Source organism: Dermacentor variabilis, chromosome 10 (genome assembly GCF_050947875.1).
Source record: "Dermacentor variabilis isolate Ectoservices chromosome 10, ASM5094787v1, whole genome shotgun sequence".
NCBI lineage: Eukaryota > Metazoa > Arthropoda > Arachnida > Ixodida > Ixodidae > Dermacentor > Dermacentor variabilis.
Window position 1 is genome coordinate 54,385,021 of NC_134577.1, and position 19,821 is coordinate 54,404,841.

A 19,821-nucleotide genomic window follows, 5' to 3' on the forward strand; every position below is an offset into this window, starting at 1 on the left:
ACATTCATTCAAGAGCGGAACATACCCCTTTTTTTTTTGTGGCGGAGCATGCTGAAGCGTTGGTTGCTGTTCTTGAGGGACACGTGTTACTTGGGTTTGATTTCGGCCACCGTCGCAGATATATAAATAATCCTTTGCGTAACTGTAGAGCGGCATATTATGAGTGGAACGTACCACGTTACCCAGGATGGCATCTTCACGTGTTGCCGTAAAGAGAGACTAAAGAGAAGCACTAAACTAGTTTAGACTGATGATGACTAATGAAGTGAATCTTGGTAATTGTTCGCGTTATAAGCTTTTATCTTCCGATGTGCAGTAAACTGCTAAGCCTCGTGAGCAAGAAATGAATGATTTTGTTGTAACGAGTCTTTATTCTTGTCACAGAGTTCGCGTAGTAAAGACGTCGCTCAACTCGCTCTTCTTTTTCCCATAAATCAACACTGCTTTGGAGGAGGCGTAGTTGTCATCGGTGGCTTCAACACAGCCAGCGGTATTTCGCGTAGACCTTGACACGACGGCTCGTACACTTTCAGTTCTACGCCCCCACGACAGTTGCTGTTGTAGACTGTGTCGCAATCTCCAGGGATTGTCCCGTTTGCAAACGCTGCTGGCATAAGGAGCTGACAACCTGAAATTGGAACCATGAAAGGAACTCTGAAATGCAACAAACTTTTCATATCTAAAGACTAAAAAAGATTGCTTTGTTTTCTGGCGAGTGTCACCGTTCACTTGAGCTTGAACACGTACTTCAGCAGAGAACAGAAATGAGTTTGCCTTACTTATGCACTTATTAACAGATGCACTGCTAAAGTTCTAAGATACCTTCGTTAAGCGAATCACTCAAACATGTACGTGGTAGGTGGGAAACGAGTCTTTAAAAAGGAGGGCTGATCAAGTGCAGTTCTTTCAAGCAACGCGAACAGAAGCTTTCATAAAAATTTCAATATATTCTGTGCCAACAGTCTTATGATGCATACAATATTACGGGGCGATCGTATATAAATTGTAAGGAATTTTTAAACAGAGCCTGTGGCAGATAACATTATTGTAGTCCTTGAACTGGATTATTCGGAGAAGCGGACATTACTTGCACGAAACTCGAAACACATATTAAACTAATTAACAAAAGTTCTACTTATTATCTCTTGAATTAGTTTACGCCAACTATTGCAATTTACAAATTGTAGCCAGTGAGTTGGCAAGCCCTAGGCACTTGGAACTAAATTCCACAATGGCGCCAGTTTGAAGATATACGCCGTAAAACTTGCGCTAAAAATGCACTGTTATTCTACTCGCTTTTTGAACAAAACTCTCTTTTATGCATTGAAGCACAAAAGTAATTGGAACGCCGATGTATTATTTCGTTCCACATTTTGGGAAATCACATCTTGAAACTGGTTTCATCCGGGATATTAATTTCAAGTGGATACGTCTTGCAAGTTCACCGGCTAGAATTCGTAAATTGCATTATCAGGCTTAATATATTTAACAAAAAAAGATGACTTAGTGAACTGTTGTGAATTGCTTTATTATGCGTGTCGATTTCGCGGGCTCGTAAATATCTAGTAATACTTAATAATAATAATAAACAATAATTTGGCACCCGGACAATAAATATGCTTACTGACACAGGCTGCTTCTACAAATTATATAAAAATTAAAAATTATCCCCCTGCATTTCCAAATGCCTCGCAAGATACTGTTCATATTATTCTCCGAGTGCTGGTTCGTTTCGCTTCGCGGTAACACGGATGTATATGTTAGTGTTGTGCAGCATGCATTCCGGCATGAGAATTGTGTGCCACTGGGGCAAGGGACTTATTCATAGATTAGTGTGTGTGTGCATCAATTCCTTGACACAGATGCCGCACATTCACATAGGGTGGATCTTCACATTATCGATTTTATCCGCACTATCCAACTATGCGTTCACGCTACCGCGTGATTGCGTAGACCGCCGTCACGCGACGTACTTGACCAAGGATGGAGCGCTATACACATTGTGCGATAGTGGCAGTTGTCACAATCTTAACAAAGACACGAGATCAACGAGACACGAAGCACACGGGCACGAGCGCTACGCAATCACACGTGACTGATTGCGTGCGATTTCGTACGCAATCAGTCGTGCACCAACAACCGCGCCCGACAGCCTCCTAAAAGGTTTCAAACGCATGCAGCGTCAGTCGGACAACCGCCGCCAATTATGGTGCGGGTATTCTCCGTGGCACTTGACAATGGCTATTGCAGACAAGGTGGGGCGGGACCGGTGAACTGGTTCGTCGCCAGTACGTTCATACTATAGTCTTGGCAGTTGCCTCTTTCGCCATTCACAGGTGGTGCAAGAACTTCCTACAATTTATTTCTGACACGAAATGATTAGTTGAATAGGCTGACTATGAAAGATGCCTGGTAGGAAAGGTGGCGCACAATAGTAAATCAGTAGCATAAATTCGACTGGCAAGTGGTCCGCACATCTGCAGCTGCAATTGTCTGCGCGAAACATCTCGCCTGTCCATCGCGTTTGCCTATCGCTACGACCAGCGTCGGGGAAATGATATTTTTTTTTTACTGAGGAGCGATATAATTTTGCCGATTTCGAATTATGCGGTCGAATATAGGCACTTTATTACAAACAGCGAGGGGATCCCAAAAGCCGTTGCACTTGGAAGCGATAGCCACCGAGCCATGTCAGTGCGTACTAGCCAGGCCTAATTACCGGCTTCCAGCGAATGGCGGCTGTCAGCAGCGGCAACGCTGCGTACGAGTATACATTCGGGTAAACAGTATAGGCGCATTGACGGCTGATGGGTTCGTGTGTGCTGTGTTATTGTTGCTGCGTTTGCACAGCAGCGAGAGGCAGCATCAAAGACGAATCGCTTGCTGCTGCTGCTTTCCTCACGCCAGCGTTCTGACAGCGAGTGTCTGTGGCCATCCAGTGAGATGAGTCCATCTATGCTTGTATGAGCGTGATGCCATGCATGTAATTTTGGTTAGTTACCGAAGGTTTCACAAGTTTTTACCACTAAGAAAGCTGCTACTTACTTCGTCTAGCTGCCTAGTAATCTTTTATTGCAATGGATACTTTGCGGCGGTGGAGAAACTACATCTTTTTATACTCAGCAAAACAACTCTGTTGCAGCAATGTCTTTACACCAAAAACGCAAGGGCCAAAGAAAAGGTCCCATTTTGCTTTTTCGATGGTATCATTATAACCATAAGTCAGCCCAAAATTGAAAATTCTTGTCTGAATTTGCCCCGCCTTACCTTACATACAATAATTCTCATTGCCTTTTTTGGTGAAGATAAGTATACACTTAGCAGTATCGGTAGCTAGACTTGTTGGTACATTTTGAGCAAATATAGAAGTGCGCAAATTGGAACACGTACGTAGAAACAGGACGGGACGAGTGCTTGTGCCGTCCTCTTTCTTCGTCCGTGTTCCAGGTTGTGCTCCCTTAATTTATTGAATACGTACACTTGTACGTTATATCGTCACCAAATGTTACTCCATAAGGGTCGGTTCACTTACGTGCTGTTTCTTCTGTGGAGTTTCTGTCGTCGACGAATATCATACAATTATTATTAGGAGACAAGTACATAAGCTTTCTGAGTTTTGGCTGTTGACCTGAGAATGTTTCAAGCACACCATTAGCGCGATTGCTATAGACAGACAATGCTGCTACCCAAGGCAAAATGCACAGCTCTATCCAAAACGCCCTCTTAGCGCATATATGCATCTCCTACGGTACATTTTATCTGGATAGCAATACGAATGTGCAGGTAAGATTTTCTTTCGATCTGTATCTTTTATGTATGCACAACACAATTACGTTTTTGTGGTCAGAGCACAATATATAGCTCCCCCGCCTTCCTGCATTAATTATACACAGAGTGTCCCAACTCTCATGCACGAGGATTTAAAAATATGCAAATGCTACGTAGCTGGTCAGAACCAAGGTAATGTAGTTTAGCGTCGCTTGCTGATACTAAGATTATTTTTTGCATTCGGCCTAATTAAACCATTAGTGTTAATTGTTTATTCGATTTTTCAAATATTATTACGAGAGGAAAAGTGTAAATGAGAAAATTGTAGAGCAACATGAGAAACTGCCGATACAGCTTTCTGTTGGTCAATACATGCTGCAGAAAAGTATTTTCCGAGCATGAAAGAAGCCCGCGAAGACACAATGTGCTTCGAGCGGCTAGTCACGCGGCAATTTTGCGTTTATTCGCGCAGCACGCATTGTATGCAGCATATGTAGCACGTATTGAGCAACAGAAAGCTTTGTTAGGAAGTTTCTCATGTTGCTCTATTATTTTCTCAGTGACACTTTTCATTTAAATAAAATATTTGAGAAGCCGATTAAAAAAATAACGCTAATTATGGAATTAGGCAGATTGTACAATATAATCTGAGTAGTATCTCCACGCGACGGCAAACAACATTACCTTGTTTCTGTCCAGGTACACGGCATTTGCATATCTTTAAATAGCGGTGCATGATAGCAAGGATCCCCTGTATACTCATAAGTACATATTGATATAATAAAGCCATTAGAATAAGGTTATACTTCTCTTTGTAAATTACAATTATGAACATGTAATTGAACCATAAGCATAAGATACTGACTTTCTCTGATCATATATTTAGAAACATTACTACATGGACGCACAAGATGATGGGTTTAAAGACTAATAAGGGTCCCCAGAGTGGACCACAATCTACGTTGCTGAGTGATATTCAGGTGCCAATGGATGCATTAGTGTAATGGACGAATGCATGTACGCCTGAGCATATGAGACAGGCCCCGTATAGGGGGACTGACTATTATGTTGTTTGGTAGGGATGACATGATTGCAGTGAAGACCATCATCTTGATTTGGTTGCTTGCTTTTTCCTATGGCGAATGGTAAAGCTTGTACCGGCGGAGGATACGGATGAACAGTAGCGAATATACAACGAGGTATACTAGTACTCTTCGCTCAACTGAGCGATATTTTGTATGGTTAGTTTATTACCACGCACAACCACTTTGTTTAAAAACATTCTCATCAGATACTTTACCCGTGTGAGCTTTGTCATGTGGCGAAGAAATAGGGCAACTTTATTACTGTGAGCTTTAAATTTAAAAAGGTCATCATGGCACATCTATAAGAAATGAGTTTATACAAGCTTTCTTAATAACTATATCTTCCACACTTTGGCATCATCTATTTAGACACGCTCTGAACGCTCTGCGTGACTTTTTCAATGCTTTTTGTATAACTCTTCGAGCGAATAGAAATTTTTACTGAAAAAGGAATGCATCGCATGCTTGCTCTGCATCTGATATCTCAACAAAAATTGGCTAATGTTAGCTTCTAAAGATTACCTAACCCTCGGACCGTAGGTTGTGATGAATTTAGGGGATTTTCCCAGTAGAAACTCAAGGTGTTTTTAACGCACAGCTACTCTGAAATTATCCTGCATTTTGCGTAAGTTTGAGAGGACTGAGGGGTCTGGTCAGAGCTGGCCATGGTAGATGAAGCTCGTGTGGGAGTCGCAGACACAATTTGGAATTCGCAGTGAACGATATCAAATGCCGAGTGTAGGGGCGCTATTGTAAGGCCACAAGAAGCGCCGTAATTTTTATTGCGAACGTAAGTATATGGACACGGCAGGAGCATCTCTGTCATCAACGTCGCCGTGATGTTCCGTATAATGTCCAAGAGCCTAAATACCGTCGCCACGCGTCGTATGCTGTATGTGCGAGTGAAAGCACGCGAGGGAAGCTGTCGATCGCTGCTTAAACCGGCGCGCGCGAAGAAGGAAAGCCAAGAGCAAATGCGCCGGCTTCCGTCGCGCGAAAGGCCATGGAGGTAAGGGACGAAGGGGTGGGGATGGCGTTGCGCTCTGGCAGCAACTGCGCATTCCGCGACCGGAACCAAGGCGAGCTGACAATCGGGGCTCAATCTCGCACGGGATAGGTAGAAAAGCGGGAAGGCAGCGAGGGAAGGTGCGGGGGGGGGGGCGACTTCGACTCCGCCGACAAGTGCATACTTTGCACAGCCGCGTGTGGTCCCACACGTCGTACTTGAAAGGGATCTGCAGACTGCTCATAGCTTCAAGCGCATTGTGTTCTGTTCGCTTTTGCGTTGAAGCGATAGACAGCGCGAAGGGCACTTCGCTCGCTGCTGCTGCCACGCTCGCTCACACCAGCGTTTTGACAGCGAATGTCCGCGCTCATCAAGTGTGGTGTGTTCATGTTTGCTTGTGCGCACTGACACGATGCTTGTTAATTCAGTTAGTCGGCCAATGTGCTGCTCTATCTATTAAGGAGCGAAACAATTACCTAATATAGGCACCTCGCCTGAAAAACCACTGGAGTTGCCTTTTAATATATATGTAGATTTCTCTTTCTTCAATTATATGATCGTCCTTCTCTCTCGCCATCCAATTTTATACGGCCTACAAAACTACCATCCTTACTTGGTATAGCTGTCTACTAATTTGCTATCGCAATCGGTGCTTCGCCTTTCGGGCGAAAGTGCGACGTATTTCACACTTAAATATAAGCAAGGCCCGGTCTTTACAACATTCATTCTTATTGCTTTGACGCATAAGGTTACCGATGAATTGCAAAATGAACGCGTCTGGTGCGCGTGCGAAAGATCATTAGCTGGAGATTACTAGAGGCTTCGATTTTCTGTTGTATACTACACGAGGAGGCGGAGCGAGTGCCGCTTAAAAACTGGCACTTGCTTTGGTATTTGCTTGGTAATTGATGCATAAATTAGCTCTTTTTTAGGCGACGAAAAACACTCCCGAACTTATAACACGTATGGACCACAGTCATTGTGACTTCAATAATATACCGCAAAGAAGGCGCAAATAAAACCATTGATGTAGCCACTTATCTGCTTGTTTAGGGATACTAATGAAGTTACTTGTGACACCAACCGATGGAGAGCATTTTGCTTCCTTCACAAAATATATGCTTGAGAGAACAAGACAGGGAGCGTGGAAGCTTACTTACTCGTTGCATAGATATATGTCATGGCGTTGTATTCATCGTGGTTTCCCGTTTTCGAAAGGACAAACGAGGTATTGAACTTCACGCTGAATACGAGAAATCATAATGAGCAAACATCTCATGAAAATAATACAAAAGTGAGAAAAGGTAAGAGTCCTCTACGTGGCTGCGTATTGGTGAAACAGAAACAACGCAAATTCAAGCCGCGCACGGAGGCGGGGAATAAAGAGTAGGGGAGAGAGCGAGCCACCAACCTTTACCACATGTTCATCGGAAACAGGACTGACGAATATATCTGCTTGATTGCACTGGTAGTGCAAACTTCAGGCAACCATGGCTTTCTAGCGTATCTAAACTTGCGTCTATGATACTTAAATTTTCCCTACATTGATACAGATGTCCTGAGAGCACACATCCGACACCTGACTCGGATTCCCTCCTCCCATCTTGCTTGCTTGCCAGCAAAAAGGCCACTTTCAACTTTTGTCAAAACTATTGTAAGACATCAGTCCTGCTTGCTATCAGAATTTACGCCCGCTACACGATTGTCAGATCCATTGTGGTGTCTGCACCGGCCGCAGGTGCAATTGAAAATTCCAGGAATCAGAAAGAAAGATGGAGAGCCATTGCAAGCTTTGAAACAAGCAACTTTGGAGCACATTCACAACGTGCACAGATTCCGGCAACATGTGTATATATATATATATATATACCGTATAAACGCGTGTAAGGGCCGCACTTTTTTTTACAAATTCGAGGGCCTATTTTCGGGGTGCGGCCCATACACGCGACATACGAAAAAAAAATTTTTTTTTCAAGTAAAAACAGACCAATAAGTGAATGCGCGTTTATTTACAATAATCCTCATCAATCATCACTATTTACAATCAGTCATCATCACTCGCGGAGTCCTCAGACTCCGAGCTGGTGCTGCATTCTTCTGGCTCATCACCCCACAAGTCGTCGTCTTCAGTTCCGTCCAAATCGTTGGAAATCCCGGTCACTTTGAAGCTGCGGGATACAATGTCCGTAGACACCGAATTCCACGCGGTCAAAATCCAGCCCAGCACAGTCGCGAGCGGTGCCCTCTTGAGCCGCCCGGTCGGAGTCTCATCGTGATCGCCGTTTGCAATCCATTCCGAGTATTGCCTCCGGAACTCAACCTTAAAAGGCCGGTTAATGCTCACGTCCAGTGGTTGCAGCACGCCGGTGAGGCCGCCCGGAATAACGGCCATGTCTGTGCGGATACTGCCCAGTTGTTTTTTGACTCTATCCGTCAAATGACCGCGGAAGCTATCCAAGACGAGCAGCGATCGTTTGGCCAACATCGCGCCTGGGCGATTCTGCCAAACGCTCTTGATCCAATCGAGGACGAGCTCATCATCCATCCAGCCCTTTTCTTGGGCTCGAACTACAATTCCCTTGGGGAAAGCCTCATTCGGAATCCTCTTCCTTTTCAAAATCACATACGGGGGCAGCTTCCGCCCGTCTGCAGGGACGCACAGCATAACTGTGCACCGTTGGCGCTCCGCGCCAGTTGTCCGCACAGAAACGCTCTTCTTTCCTTTAAGCTCAACTGTGCAGTTCTCAGGACAGTCGAACCACACGGGGGTCTGGTCGGCGTTTGCTATTTCCGACAACATGTAGTTGTGCTCATGGCGCATCCCGATCACGTACCTTTGAAAGTTCAGCACCTTGTCGGTGTAGTCGGGGGGCAGCCTCTGGCACAGCGTGGTCCTTCGCCGAAAGGATAGGCCCTTCCTCTTTAAAAATCTCCGCAACCAGCCGACGCTACCTTTGAACTCCTCGCGGGGTATGCTTCTCGCACGCGCCAAAGCTTGCGTCTTCACGCGCAGCATGTCCGTCGTCAGCGCATATCCATTGTTCCGCACTTCCATTGCGTAGCGGAACAGCTCTTCTTCGAGCTCAGGATATTTGCATGGCTTGCCTCGAAAAGCACGCCTTTTGGAGCTGGTGGTCTTCAACGCATCCTTCTGGTTGCACCACCTTCGGACGCACTTCTCGTGCACGTTAAATTTTCTACCCGCCGCACGCTTGCCATGGTCGAGGGCAAACTCCACTACCTTCAATTTAAAGCCTGCCGTGTAGCTATTGATATGTTTGCCCATCGTGCTAGAATGGCAACGCTCGATGGCAATTCGTGAAAAATAAAGCAGAGCACACACGAGAGCCGCAACAACAGCGTGCGCCCACGCCAACAACGCTGCTACAACTCGCGTGCCTTCGACAGTCGCAAAACAAAGCCGGGGTGGCCAGCATGGTGGCCAGGGCTGATGATACCGATGACGATATGGATTGCGGAAGCTCGCGGCAGAAAGAAAATATGATGATGATGATGACCCGCGACATCGGCGCCATCCGTGGGCGGCATCTGGAAGCTTCCGTGCGCGCGCATTTTGAAGGCTAATCACACGTGGGTCGTGGAAAGTTCGGGGTGCGGCCCTTACACGGATATTTTTTTTTTAAATATTTGCTTCGGGAAGTTGGGGGTGCGGCCCATACACGGGTGCGGCCCTTACACGCGTTCATACGGTATATATATATATATATATATATATATATATATATATATATATATATATATATATATATATATATATATATATATATATATATATGTATATGGTTCAGTAAAACTCAACAGCTCTGCTGCTACAGTCGTCATGCCGGCAAAATCTGAGGAAATCAAATTAAGAACTTTATGTGTGGCCACATCCACAGGTGCAGAACTCGCGGCGTTCCGTGGTGCACTTAATTTCATTAAGCAGAAGCCACCGCAACAATGGACAGTCTTTAGTGACTCCAAGGCAGCCCTTCAGTGCATACGAAGCCCAATGCGCCACGGACCCAATGAACAACTGCCCTCAGAAATTCGGCACATATATCATCAAATCCATGACAAGGGACACAACATGATATTTCAGCGGCTTCCAGGACCTTGTAACATCAGCGGGAATGACCACGCTGACGAAGCCGCCCGATCTGCACACGAAAGTGGTCAACGTGATTGTCCCGCGATTGTACTTTGCCCCTGTGGGACTCAAATGTTTTCACCATGTGTCGGTTGCGTTCGATGTCTCCGGACATACGGATGCACCTCCCGCCTGGGTTACCACGACGTGAACAGACCATGCTCTCCCGTCTGTGGCTAGGCGTTGCCTTTACGAACTCATATGCTTTCCTCATTGAAATGGCCAACAGCCCCACGTGCGACTCATGCAACATCGACGAGAAGCTCGCACATATTATCTGTGTCTGCCCGCGATACAGTGCTCAGAGACAAGTGATGTGCAGAATACTGAACCAGTTGGACAATCGTCCACTATCATAACTAAAAACTTTAGGCCAATGCTCCGGAAGAACATCCGGGTTGAAGGCCTTACTCGCGTTCTTAAGATTCCTGCGGTCTACGGGGCTTCACGACAGACTCTAAGAATGCCGCCCCCTACCGCTCTGTAGTGTACGCGCTTTCTTCGTGCTTGTCTCTCTTTCTTTCTATCTCCCCCTTCCACTCAGTTTCTTTTTTTATCCCCCTTAGCCCTTCCGCCTGCGCAGGATAGCCAACCGGAACTACCTGTGGTTAACCTTCCTGCCTTTCTCTGCATTATTTTCTCTCTCTCTCTCTCTCTCTCTTCCCAATAAGTTTATCCAACGAATTATGAGGTGACGCGTCGTCTTCACATCCCATGAATAATTTGTTGCCTAAAGATTGTTTCCTACTAGCCTCTCTTTTTTAATTGAAATTACATCAGCTACTAGCAATTTCGGCTGTGACCCGCACATGCTGCAAACAGCGTAGCAAGAACATGACCATGGATTTTTGCACGCTACTGTTCACTCCCTAATACGATCATTCAGGCATGTAGTGGACCGCCCGATGTACTATTGGATGGAGCTTAAAGGAATTTTATATACTGAGGGCACGACACAATCGACATGCCTAGATTCTTAGGACAACACTTTTCAATATTTTCTCCATATGCTTCTATTTTTCCAAGCGACATGCTTGTCAGCGGCAGAAACACTACATCAACTGGGTGAGACTCATACTTTTAAAACTATGTAATACAGTGTGACTGTTTGGAATTGCTCCTAGTTTATGTATCCCGTCAGTGGGTGCTTCACGGTGAAGAGTTCGCTGTTGAAGCAAACTTTCAGCAACAGAAAAGTGTGAATATATGGGGCACTTTGCATTCGTGAAAGCAGGCGATTGGCGTTGAACTATACATTAAATCTAGGTGGCATTACGGCTTAGCATTTGTTAAAGTCTGGGTAACAATACTCATTTTAATTTGATTTGAAAGCTATGTTTTGGACAAGTTGTCCATCAGATCTCTTTGAGTTTCTGCAAATAATACATCAGCCCGTACGCTAGACGCTTAAGTAATTGCCTGCGGAGGCTCCTTCAATCACCAGCGAAAACCGAAGGGAAATATTCTTGCTATACTCAATGCAGCCAGTGTGCATATCAGCTGCAATTTTAAGCAGACGCAATTTCGGAAAATTAAGGCCGGTTAATAAAAAATTGCATTGGCCGAAATGATTGATAGGCCAGGCACATGATGCGTCAGCTTACTATTGGATAGGTTATTGGATAAAAGCTGATGTTCCTCAGGGCTGATATCATATAGGTTTTAAAGAGACGCCAAAAGCAAGTAGTCAGTCAGGATAAAGTGATAGTTTACTGCTCGAGAATCTCTAAGGCTTCAATATTATCCTGAACAGAGCTTTAGTAATCGAGAGACTGAGGTAAATACAGGACACGCTTAGAGACTCCCAGGGACATTCAAGTGCTTGCCCGATGACTAAGGCACTCCTCAGTTAAATTCTGTTGTTATTACTCATCCATTCATTATGTGAACATCATTGCATTGCATTATAAGACGAACGAAAGCGCTCTTTGTCCAGTTCTATTCCATTTTTAGAAAAAGTGGCCACTGGTATTACTCTTGACAACGACACCGGCAGACAGAAGGGTCTGTTTTTGCTCGATCCTGCGCTGTCCGCGCTTTCGCGCTTCAGTATAACTATAGTTCCGTTATCGTGTAGCGCTGCGCTGGAATTGCTGACTCGCGAAACACGCACACAGTGCAAGTAGCAGACAATTCCACTTCCATGTGATGACTGAACAGTCTACGACACTTGACCAAAAATAGCGTGTGCGACTGTAAGCTACCTCCTGCTTGAGGCTTTAACAAATAAAACATACCTGCGTCATCCAGCGCACCGTTGCCCTGTTCTCAGATTTACGTGGAGTATACTGAGAAAAAAAAGCCACTGCAACATTTCGTTCATGTTTGCGTCTTCCTCAGGTAACAGAATGCTGAGTAATTGATGCGTGGCAGTTTAAATAGTGGCAATGGCGGCTGCGGAATTGGGCTTCTAAATTCGAGCTCACGAGTTCAATGCAGGCCGCGGAATCCGATTGGGACGAAATGGAAAAACACTCGTGTAAATATATTTAGGTACATGTTAAATAACACTAGGCGGTGAACACTCGAACGCCGCGGGTACCTCATAATGATATATTGTTGTCTTAACACGTAATACCTCAAAATTGTTTTATTAAAAAATAAGGTAGCTGTCACCCTCGGCTCTTTTCTAGGGGTTTAAACAAAATAAAATTATTTTCTAGTCTGATTTCTCAGAAAAAGAAATTACGGTTAACTTATATTTTAAGCCTCCATGTAATGCCGTTCCCAACTACACGTCAGCACAAATGAGCAGCTTTATAAACGGGTGCTTTCACATATCCGGTGCGCTATCATATAACGACAACAATGAAGCAGTCAATCGTACGGTATGCCTAAGTAGACGTAGAGATATGCGCTGATTTGCTTTGTTCGTTGAAGGAGATAAGCGTGCTACAAGGAGCACAATTCAGTTTTTTTTTTCATGGGATGAAAACATGGTGCGATTACCCCTCACCCGTTCCACCCCCCGCAAAAGAAAAATAATAATTTAGCAAATTTACAAGCTGCCCCGAAAGGGGCTTTTATATTTACTGACAACTATACGGATGTGTTAAGCGGAAGTTACCAAACACCGTGCGTTAATTCGCTAAGGAACTGGTGCGGCTCGCCAGAAGCATAATCGTTTGGTACAGTCCTCACTTGCATCGGTCAGTCGCCCTCGAGAATTAAAAGTGCTGTTATCGGTTACATTCAAACAGAAATGACTATTCGATCGTATGAAGTAGTGAATTCAGGAATCGCATACGCACGATCTGAATAGCAAATAGCATTCGGTGAGACTTGTATTTTTCTACTTCACATGCTGATACGTTGAATAATATTGCCATACCGTCCATGGAGATTATATTGGTGTTTACTTCCCGGTGACCCCGATTCAGTCTGAGTATACATACATAATATCCTTTCTCTTAACACTGTGGTTCATATTCGCGTCAAATCGTTGACATGATTCTCGGAAAGCCCATTAGTACATACTTAACACTGTTGCACAGAGCGACGAAGAGACAGGACTTGAGCAAGAAAACAACATACGTAACCTGAGCGCAAACTATGAACTGATTGGTGATCAGCTGATAGTTTGCGCTCAGGTATGTGTGTTGTTATCTCGCTCAAGCCCTGTCCCTTCGTCGCTCTATGACGTGTACACACTTATATGACGTGTACACACTGATTATGCGTGATTTGACAGAACAAAAGAAAAATCATTATATTTGGTTCGATGCCTTTTCGGCACTAGCCCTCGGATATTGGTCAAATGTTTTCGCGCTGCACCCACTTCACCTGCCTGTCACCCGACGTCACACAACCGCAAAAACTTACCGCGTCAAAGTGACGCGCACGCGTTAAAGAATCATTAATACACCGAACAAAACTGAGCTTTCTTCTGAATATATCCGCAGGCTGCGTCGTTCCGATGGGAATAAAGTATGGCTCCCGCCGATCGCTCAGGCACTGGCTACTCGCACCCGCCAGAGAGGATGGGTTTATTTGCGTTTATTAAAAGTTATTGCGTGGCCGTGTAACGTTTTCGAGCACTTTCGGCACATTGACGACCTCGCTCTGCCAACTCTTCTTTGCTGAGGATCCGTTTTATCATCCTTCTTAAGCTTCCGTTGCATGCCTCCACAATTGACGACCAGCCGCCGCAAGCTAAGTGCGGGGAAAGCGTACCAGTCGCAGACGCCGGCACCACCACCTTCATCCAGTTATCGACTTTCAGTGCAGTGGATCGGCCCCATCGAATCCCTTTCCACTTGAGTGTGCTCCTCGCCTTTTGTCTACCAATTAGATAAGACAAGCCGCTCAGTGTAGGCAATGTTATTCGTTTTTCAATCAAACAAAAGTTACCTCCTATGAACGAGGAGAGCGTTTGATTTGCCTGTTCAGGCAACCCTGCGGGTGACCGCCCGGTGCTTGCGTCGGCGGTTAAGGAAATTTGACGTCAGGATATTGTAATAAAAACATAATGGAATAGTTTTCTGTTATGGGGCCCCAGCTTCGGCGCCTGCAGCAAAAACACGTTGAATATGCCGTGGAGCGCATCTCCGCCCCCAGTTCGCTCGCAACGCCCTCGCACAATTTTTCCACACGTGGTGCCTCAACGGGAGAGCACCGTCGGGCTCACTCGACCTAATTCTGCTACACTTAGACCAAAGCTATAACGCTACACCAAAACCATCAGAAGCAGCGAATTCATCGCTCTGTCTTGGCACGGTTTGTCCACGGCCACGCATTTGCATTTTGCGCAAAACACCGTACCGCCGTCTCTCGGGCGCCATATTACTTACCGACGGCAGAAAGGGCACGAGACGTTCATTTGAGGGATCACCAGCTGTTTGTGCGCAGGCGCGAGTAAGAGCGGGCGTGAGAGAGAAAATCTGGGGGCTTTTGCTTCTTGAATATATGACTCTGCCTAGGCCCTAAGGAGGAGGTTTTTTAGCGCGTGTATTGTACGTTTGTGTCCTAGACATGCCGTCATTGCGGAGTACGGTCAAGTTTGTTTACGCTCTGCCGCTGGCTGCCCGCGCGGTGAGGAAGTGGCCACGGATGTCCCGTTTGGTGATCGCTGTGTCTGAAGGAGCAAGGTTCTGACTGGTGTTGTATAAATCATGGGTAGGTTTTTTTCGTCGCGACGATAGATTGGATTTTTTAGAAGCACTGCTCCAGGAGGGCACATGTAACCGGCAAACGGAGGCCTCAGGAGAGCACCTGAGGTTATAATAAAGTAGGCGGCGCAGGATCTCCAGGGCACCCAAGCGGTAGCGGGTGGTTCAAGCTGGAAGCGGGGTGGCCCCGTTGCCACTTTGGTGCCCTGGAGGCGCCGCCAATAATGCGAAATAATGACACGTTCTTACAATTAGTAAAAAAAAAAAACATGATTGAATATATATATTTACGTCCAGCCGCCAACTTGTGACGCTCAGTTCAGCACTATACCTGGCCCCGCGACTGATGCAACACCAGTCAAAACGTTTCCTCTGAAGGTACGTCGGAAAGACTTTCTCGCGTCTGCGGCACTGCTGCTGGGTCAGTCATCGTCACCGGCGGCCTTTCAGCCAATTTCGTTCAACCGCGGTTTTTAAGGCGCTCTGCCTTCTAGATATTCAATATATGCCGCCCGGGTTCCACTACGGTCGCTACTGCTCCCACAGAAACATCTGTGATGTTATTTACAAGGTACATCGCGGTAAGGCACGAGAAAGCTATGATCCGCCACGGCTCACTTAGCACAAGAGCAGCAGGTGCGAGGCAGTCTGTCCGACACAGCGGTCACCAAATCAGGCGTCAGTGCCCGCTGCTTCACCTATTTTACCGCACCAGCAGCCCGCGTCCGAGCGTAAACAAACTCGACCCCACTCCTCAGTGCCGGCACGTCTAGGGGACAAACAAATACGACACGAGCCAAGAAACCTCCTCCGTAGTGCCTAGGCAGAGTCATATATTCAGGGAGCAAAAGCCCCCTGATTTTCTCTCTCGCGCCCACTCTTACTCGCGCCTGCCCTCAAACGGCTGGCGATCCCTGAACTGAACGTCTCGTGCAAAGGGCCGCGTTCGCGTATGCAACGTCACCACTTCGCTGTTCGCTGTGCCGGGAGATTTGAATTGCGATAAAGGTATTCGGACCCTTCAGATGCAATTTTCTCGTAATCTAACTCTTTTCTTGGCACGAAACAAGCATTGAGCGGTTTCTGGAATAGCATTTAAACAGTCAACGTCGACTTAGTATTTGCCTTTAGTGTCCCTTTAAACCAAGACCTCGCCACAAGGGCACTTCCTGCGACTTCATGCTTCATATTTCCTGTCTTCTTGCAAATGAATAAGTCTCCTAAGTTAGCGCTTGCCTGTATCGCCTGTTTGTATTACTTTCTGTCATTCCTTAGCAATGTAGTAAAACAGCGTACTCGAATTAACAAGAAACGTCTTTGCTCCTTCAATTTACCTCTTCTGTAACATATTTTTTTTTCATAATGAGACAACCATACTTGTCATGATAAGATGCCTGTAAAATTATTTAAGCGGCAATATTTTCGGTATATAGAATCTCAATCAGGCAGTTTAGCCTGTTATTTGCAATCGTAGATACAAAAAGCTGGAAGGGAATACCCAAGCGGGCAATTATGACAGGGGATCTTGTATGTTGCCAATCCAAGGGCGTTTGACATGTTGGAGTCCCCGCTTTCCTCATGCCCTCTATGATGGACAACCCGTCTCTCGACTGGTCAAAAGAGATTTGCAAACAAATCATTAAAGACAATTTCCATCTACCCGACTGTAGCACCAAGGTACAAATGAAACCGATACGGGTTTATCAGCGATACATTAATTTTAGACGGTTAGTAAAACGAGAACGAGGTAATAGCGGGCGTCGTCGTTTTGACAAGTGGACCTTTCTTTTTTTGAAGGGCTTCTGTTTCTTTTTTCCTTCTGCTTTCTCCTTTTATTCCCTTTATCCCTTTCCTCAGCACAGGGTAGCCAGCCGATACTTACACTGGCTAATTTCCCTGTCTTTCCTCCCCTTTTGTCTCCCTCTCTCTCTCTCCTGAAAAAGACTAGTCCACGTGCCGAAAAGTTGGCTCCCGCTTGCTCATCGTCTTGAATTTCCATCTCCCGCCTTCCCTGGATACGTGAAGTTTGTAATATATATATATATATATATATATATATATATATATATATATATATATATATATATATATATATATATATATATATATATATATATATATATATTAGTTTAGGGTTGTTTACACTCCAATATATTCAACGGGCTCGACAAGAACGCACGCTACGCACTCCTCTACTCGTTCAGACATGATACTCGTACACAGTGCTTACAACAAGTACTCAGCGTACTGGAAAGACATTGACTTTTTGTACATGACGAGGTGTCGGTGAATAGGCACCAAAGTTACCACATCAGAAATAAGGGAGCGCACATCAAAATTGTTTTCTAACTAGCGGCATACTCCATGAGTATTGATTGCAAAGCACCACGAACTATATATAGAATGCGACGAATTTGTGCGTATGCATACGACATCCACTAGAGCATCTACGATTTGCTTGCACTCTATTTCAACTCCAACTTTTCGCGGAATACTTCTACATAGATGTGCCTGTTTGTTTTATTTATCAACAAAATGAAAACTAGTAGCAATCACCAGCGCACAGTGACAACTTCATTTTTCATTCGGACGTATTGGGAATGCCAAAGAATTGAGGCAAAATATACTGCCTATCTTTTTACTGGCCCTGCTGTTACAGTACACAATGACTCCTCTAAGTAAAAGCTTCAAGGTGTTTGTTGAATAGGAAACTATGAATTATAGATATATCCGTACCTCTATACGATTGCTAGCGATCTCAGAGCACTAGAGAGAGTACGTAGGGTGTGCCTCCCACAAATAGCTCCTTTGTCTTCAAAAAATAAACCTGGCTCGATCTTTTGCTCTGACGGGGTGAGCTATCTGTAACAGCTAAGTTTAAAAAAAATGTTATAATGGTTCAGAGGATCAATGAAAGTTCGGCGACTCCGATTTGGTGAGTGTGGCCGCGAACGTTTGTCCAGTGCGGTGACGTAAGAGCGAAAGGACTTGTATAAATAAGTCATCTGCACTTGCCTCCAGTCAGAAGCCAGCAACCGTAGCATCGAGGTTCTTAGCAAGTGCTTTGCGACCTGGATTAGTGGACAGTTTCTTCTAACCATTGCTTACCTACATCAGCTGCTGCACAGTTATGTAGGCAACGCTAAATTAACCGTAACGTTTGGTAGAGAGATGCCGTTTGTAAAACATCTCTCGGCGTCATCTCTACTGATTTTGCTCTTCTCACAACAAGGAGGCGCATGTGTTAAAAGCCAGTGGATGAAATCTCCCGTACTTACCAGTATAAAATTTTGGTCTATATAGTGAAACAGCACCAATACATCAAATACGCCCTACTACAGTGGAAAGACTACAACGGTATACAGATTCCTCAATATGCCGCAATGTACAGTTGTTCATGCTCTAAAAAAATATGTGGCTGAATATACTCACAGTATATTTGACACGTTGGGAACTACCGCACCCAATGTAAAGATGTAATATGTCTCGTTTATTCGTGCGACGCGTTCTGCGTAATCACATTTGGGCGGCAAGGAAGAATTGAAGTTCTGTTTTATGACGTAAATTTTACCGGTAATCTGGACTGCCTGTAAGAATACAGCGGAAATATGAAATAGAGATGGTGGTTGTCATTCTAGAAAGATGAAGCTTGGGAATTCGTTTTCTAATTTATATATTTCCTATCTTGTAAAAAGACCTTACGTATTGGGTAAAAAGATGTCATTGGTAAAACTATATATATACACACTTATATGGCACATAATATATCAGTTTCATATTCACTGATTGATTACAACCCGCAATGAATACTAGTTATCACGACGCTGAACGTAGCAAGCAATGTGCAAGCATCGCTATGCAAGCATCGCTATTTGATTGTTATCGTTTCCCAGTAGCTCGTCAATTTCTTGAACTTCCAGGCAATTAAGAGAAAGAAGAATTGTCTTACATCGCTTGCATTCTGATGGCAAAAGTTTGCTTGTTCTTCCTCATACAGGTCTGATGGAGAGGAGTCCTTCTTGATACTCGCAGAACGTGAGGTGCAGACGAAGATAAGTGCGAACGGCAAACAAGAAGCAATGCGCGTCATCATAAAGTCTGCCGCCTGAAATCACAAAGGTGACAGCAGCTAATGTAAGCACATTTTGTTTAGCAACATTTAATGAGACAAGCTTCTTCTTTTGCTTTATCATGAGGGTTGAAATTAACTTCACGACGTTGCGTTTTATGAGGGAAAATTTTGCCAGCCTATCACCAGGTTATTATACCAGCTCTATTAGCAGAATTGGGCTCGTCATTTTGAAGCACAATTCGTAGGATAATAATTTTAGTGGAGCACACAATTTAAAACTCACTACAAACAAGTATTCGAACCGGGTGGCTTTTCAGCGAATAGATCAAAGCTGTTGCTGCAGGGCGCCAATGAACTAAAATTGATTTACTTATTGCTTACTTGGTTCCAGATATATGTTCCAAAGGCAGTCTTTCACTAGGTTTTCTTAGGAGGCTACAGTAATTCATCTCATTTGGATAGAGTCAGCCGGTTTTGTAGATATTTATCGGCATACTTTAACCTTTCTTCGATGTTATAACAAAAGTTCGCACGCAAGGAGTACCAAAAGCACTACCGACGTCATGTTTGACACTTACATGGTGCAAACTATTTGTTTCTATAGTCGATCGTGCTGACATGTCCAATCCATC

The 19,821-nt window shown here is 44.7% G+C and overlaps 1 protein-coding gene across 1 annotated transcript; it reads right to left on the minus strand.

Moving 5' to 3' along the window:
- Positions 1-364: 364 nt before the first annotated feature.
- On the minus strand, positions 365-19,654 carry LOC142559544 (uncharacterized). The gene is made up of 6 exons (XM_075671125.1): positions 19,571-19,654; positions 19,067-19,222; positions 18,550-18,704; positions 7,020-7,102; positions 3,533-3,628; positions 365-628 (listed from the first exon to the last, which is right to left on the minus strand). The coding sequence occupies exons 2-6, from the start codon at positions 19,208-19,210 to the stop codon at positions 435-437; spliced, it is 672 nt and encodes a 223-aa protein (XP_075527240.1). The 5' UTR covers positions 19,211-19,222; positions 19,571-19,654; the 3' UTR covers positions 365-434.
- Positions 19,655-19,821: the final 167 nt, after the last annotated feature.

What these genes read in the sequence shown, in the direction of transcription:
- LOC142559544 (XM_075671125.1), bottom strand. Translation starts at nt 19,210, where the DNA reads ATGATGACGCGCATTGCTTCTTGTTTGCCGTTCGCACTTATCTTCGTC. An exon ending in GCCATCAGAATGCAAGCGAT is followed by an intron (nt 18,705 to 19,066) that starts GTAAGACAATTC and finishes GTATTCTTACAG; the next exon opens with GCAGTCCAGATTACCGGTAA. An exon ending in CCCAACGTGTCAAATATACT is followed by an intron (nt 7,103 to 18,549) that starts GTGAGTATATTC and finishes TCTCGTATTCAG; the next exon opens with CGTGAAGTTCAATACCTCGT.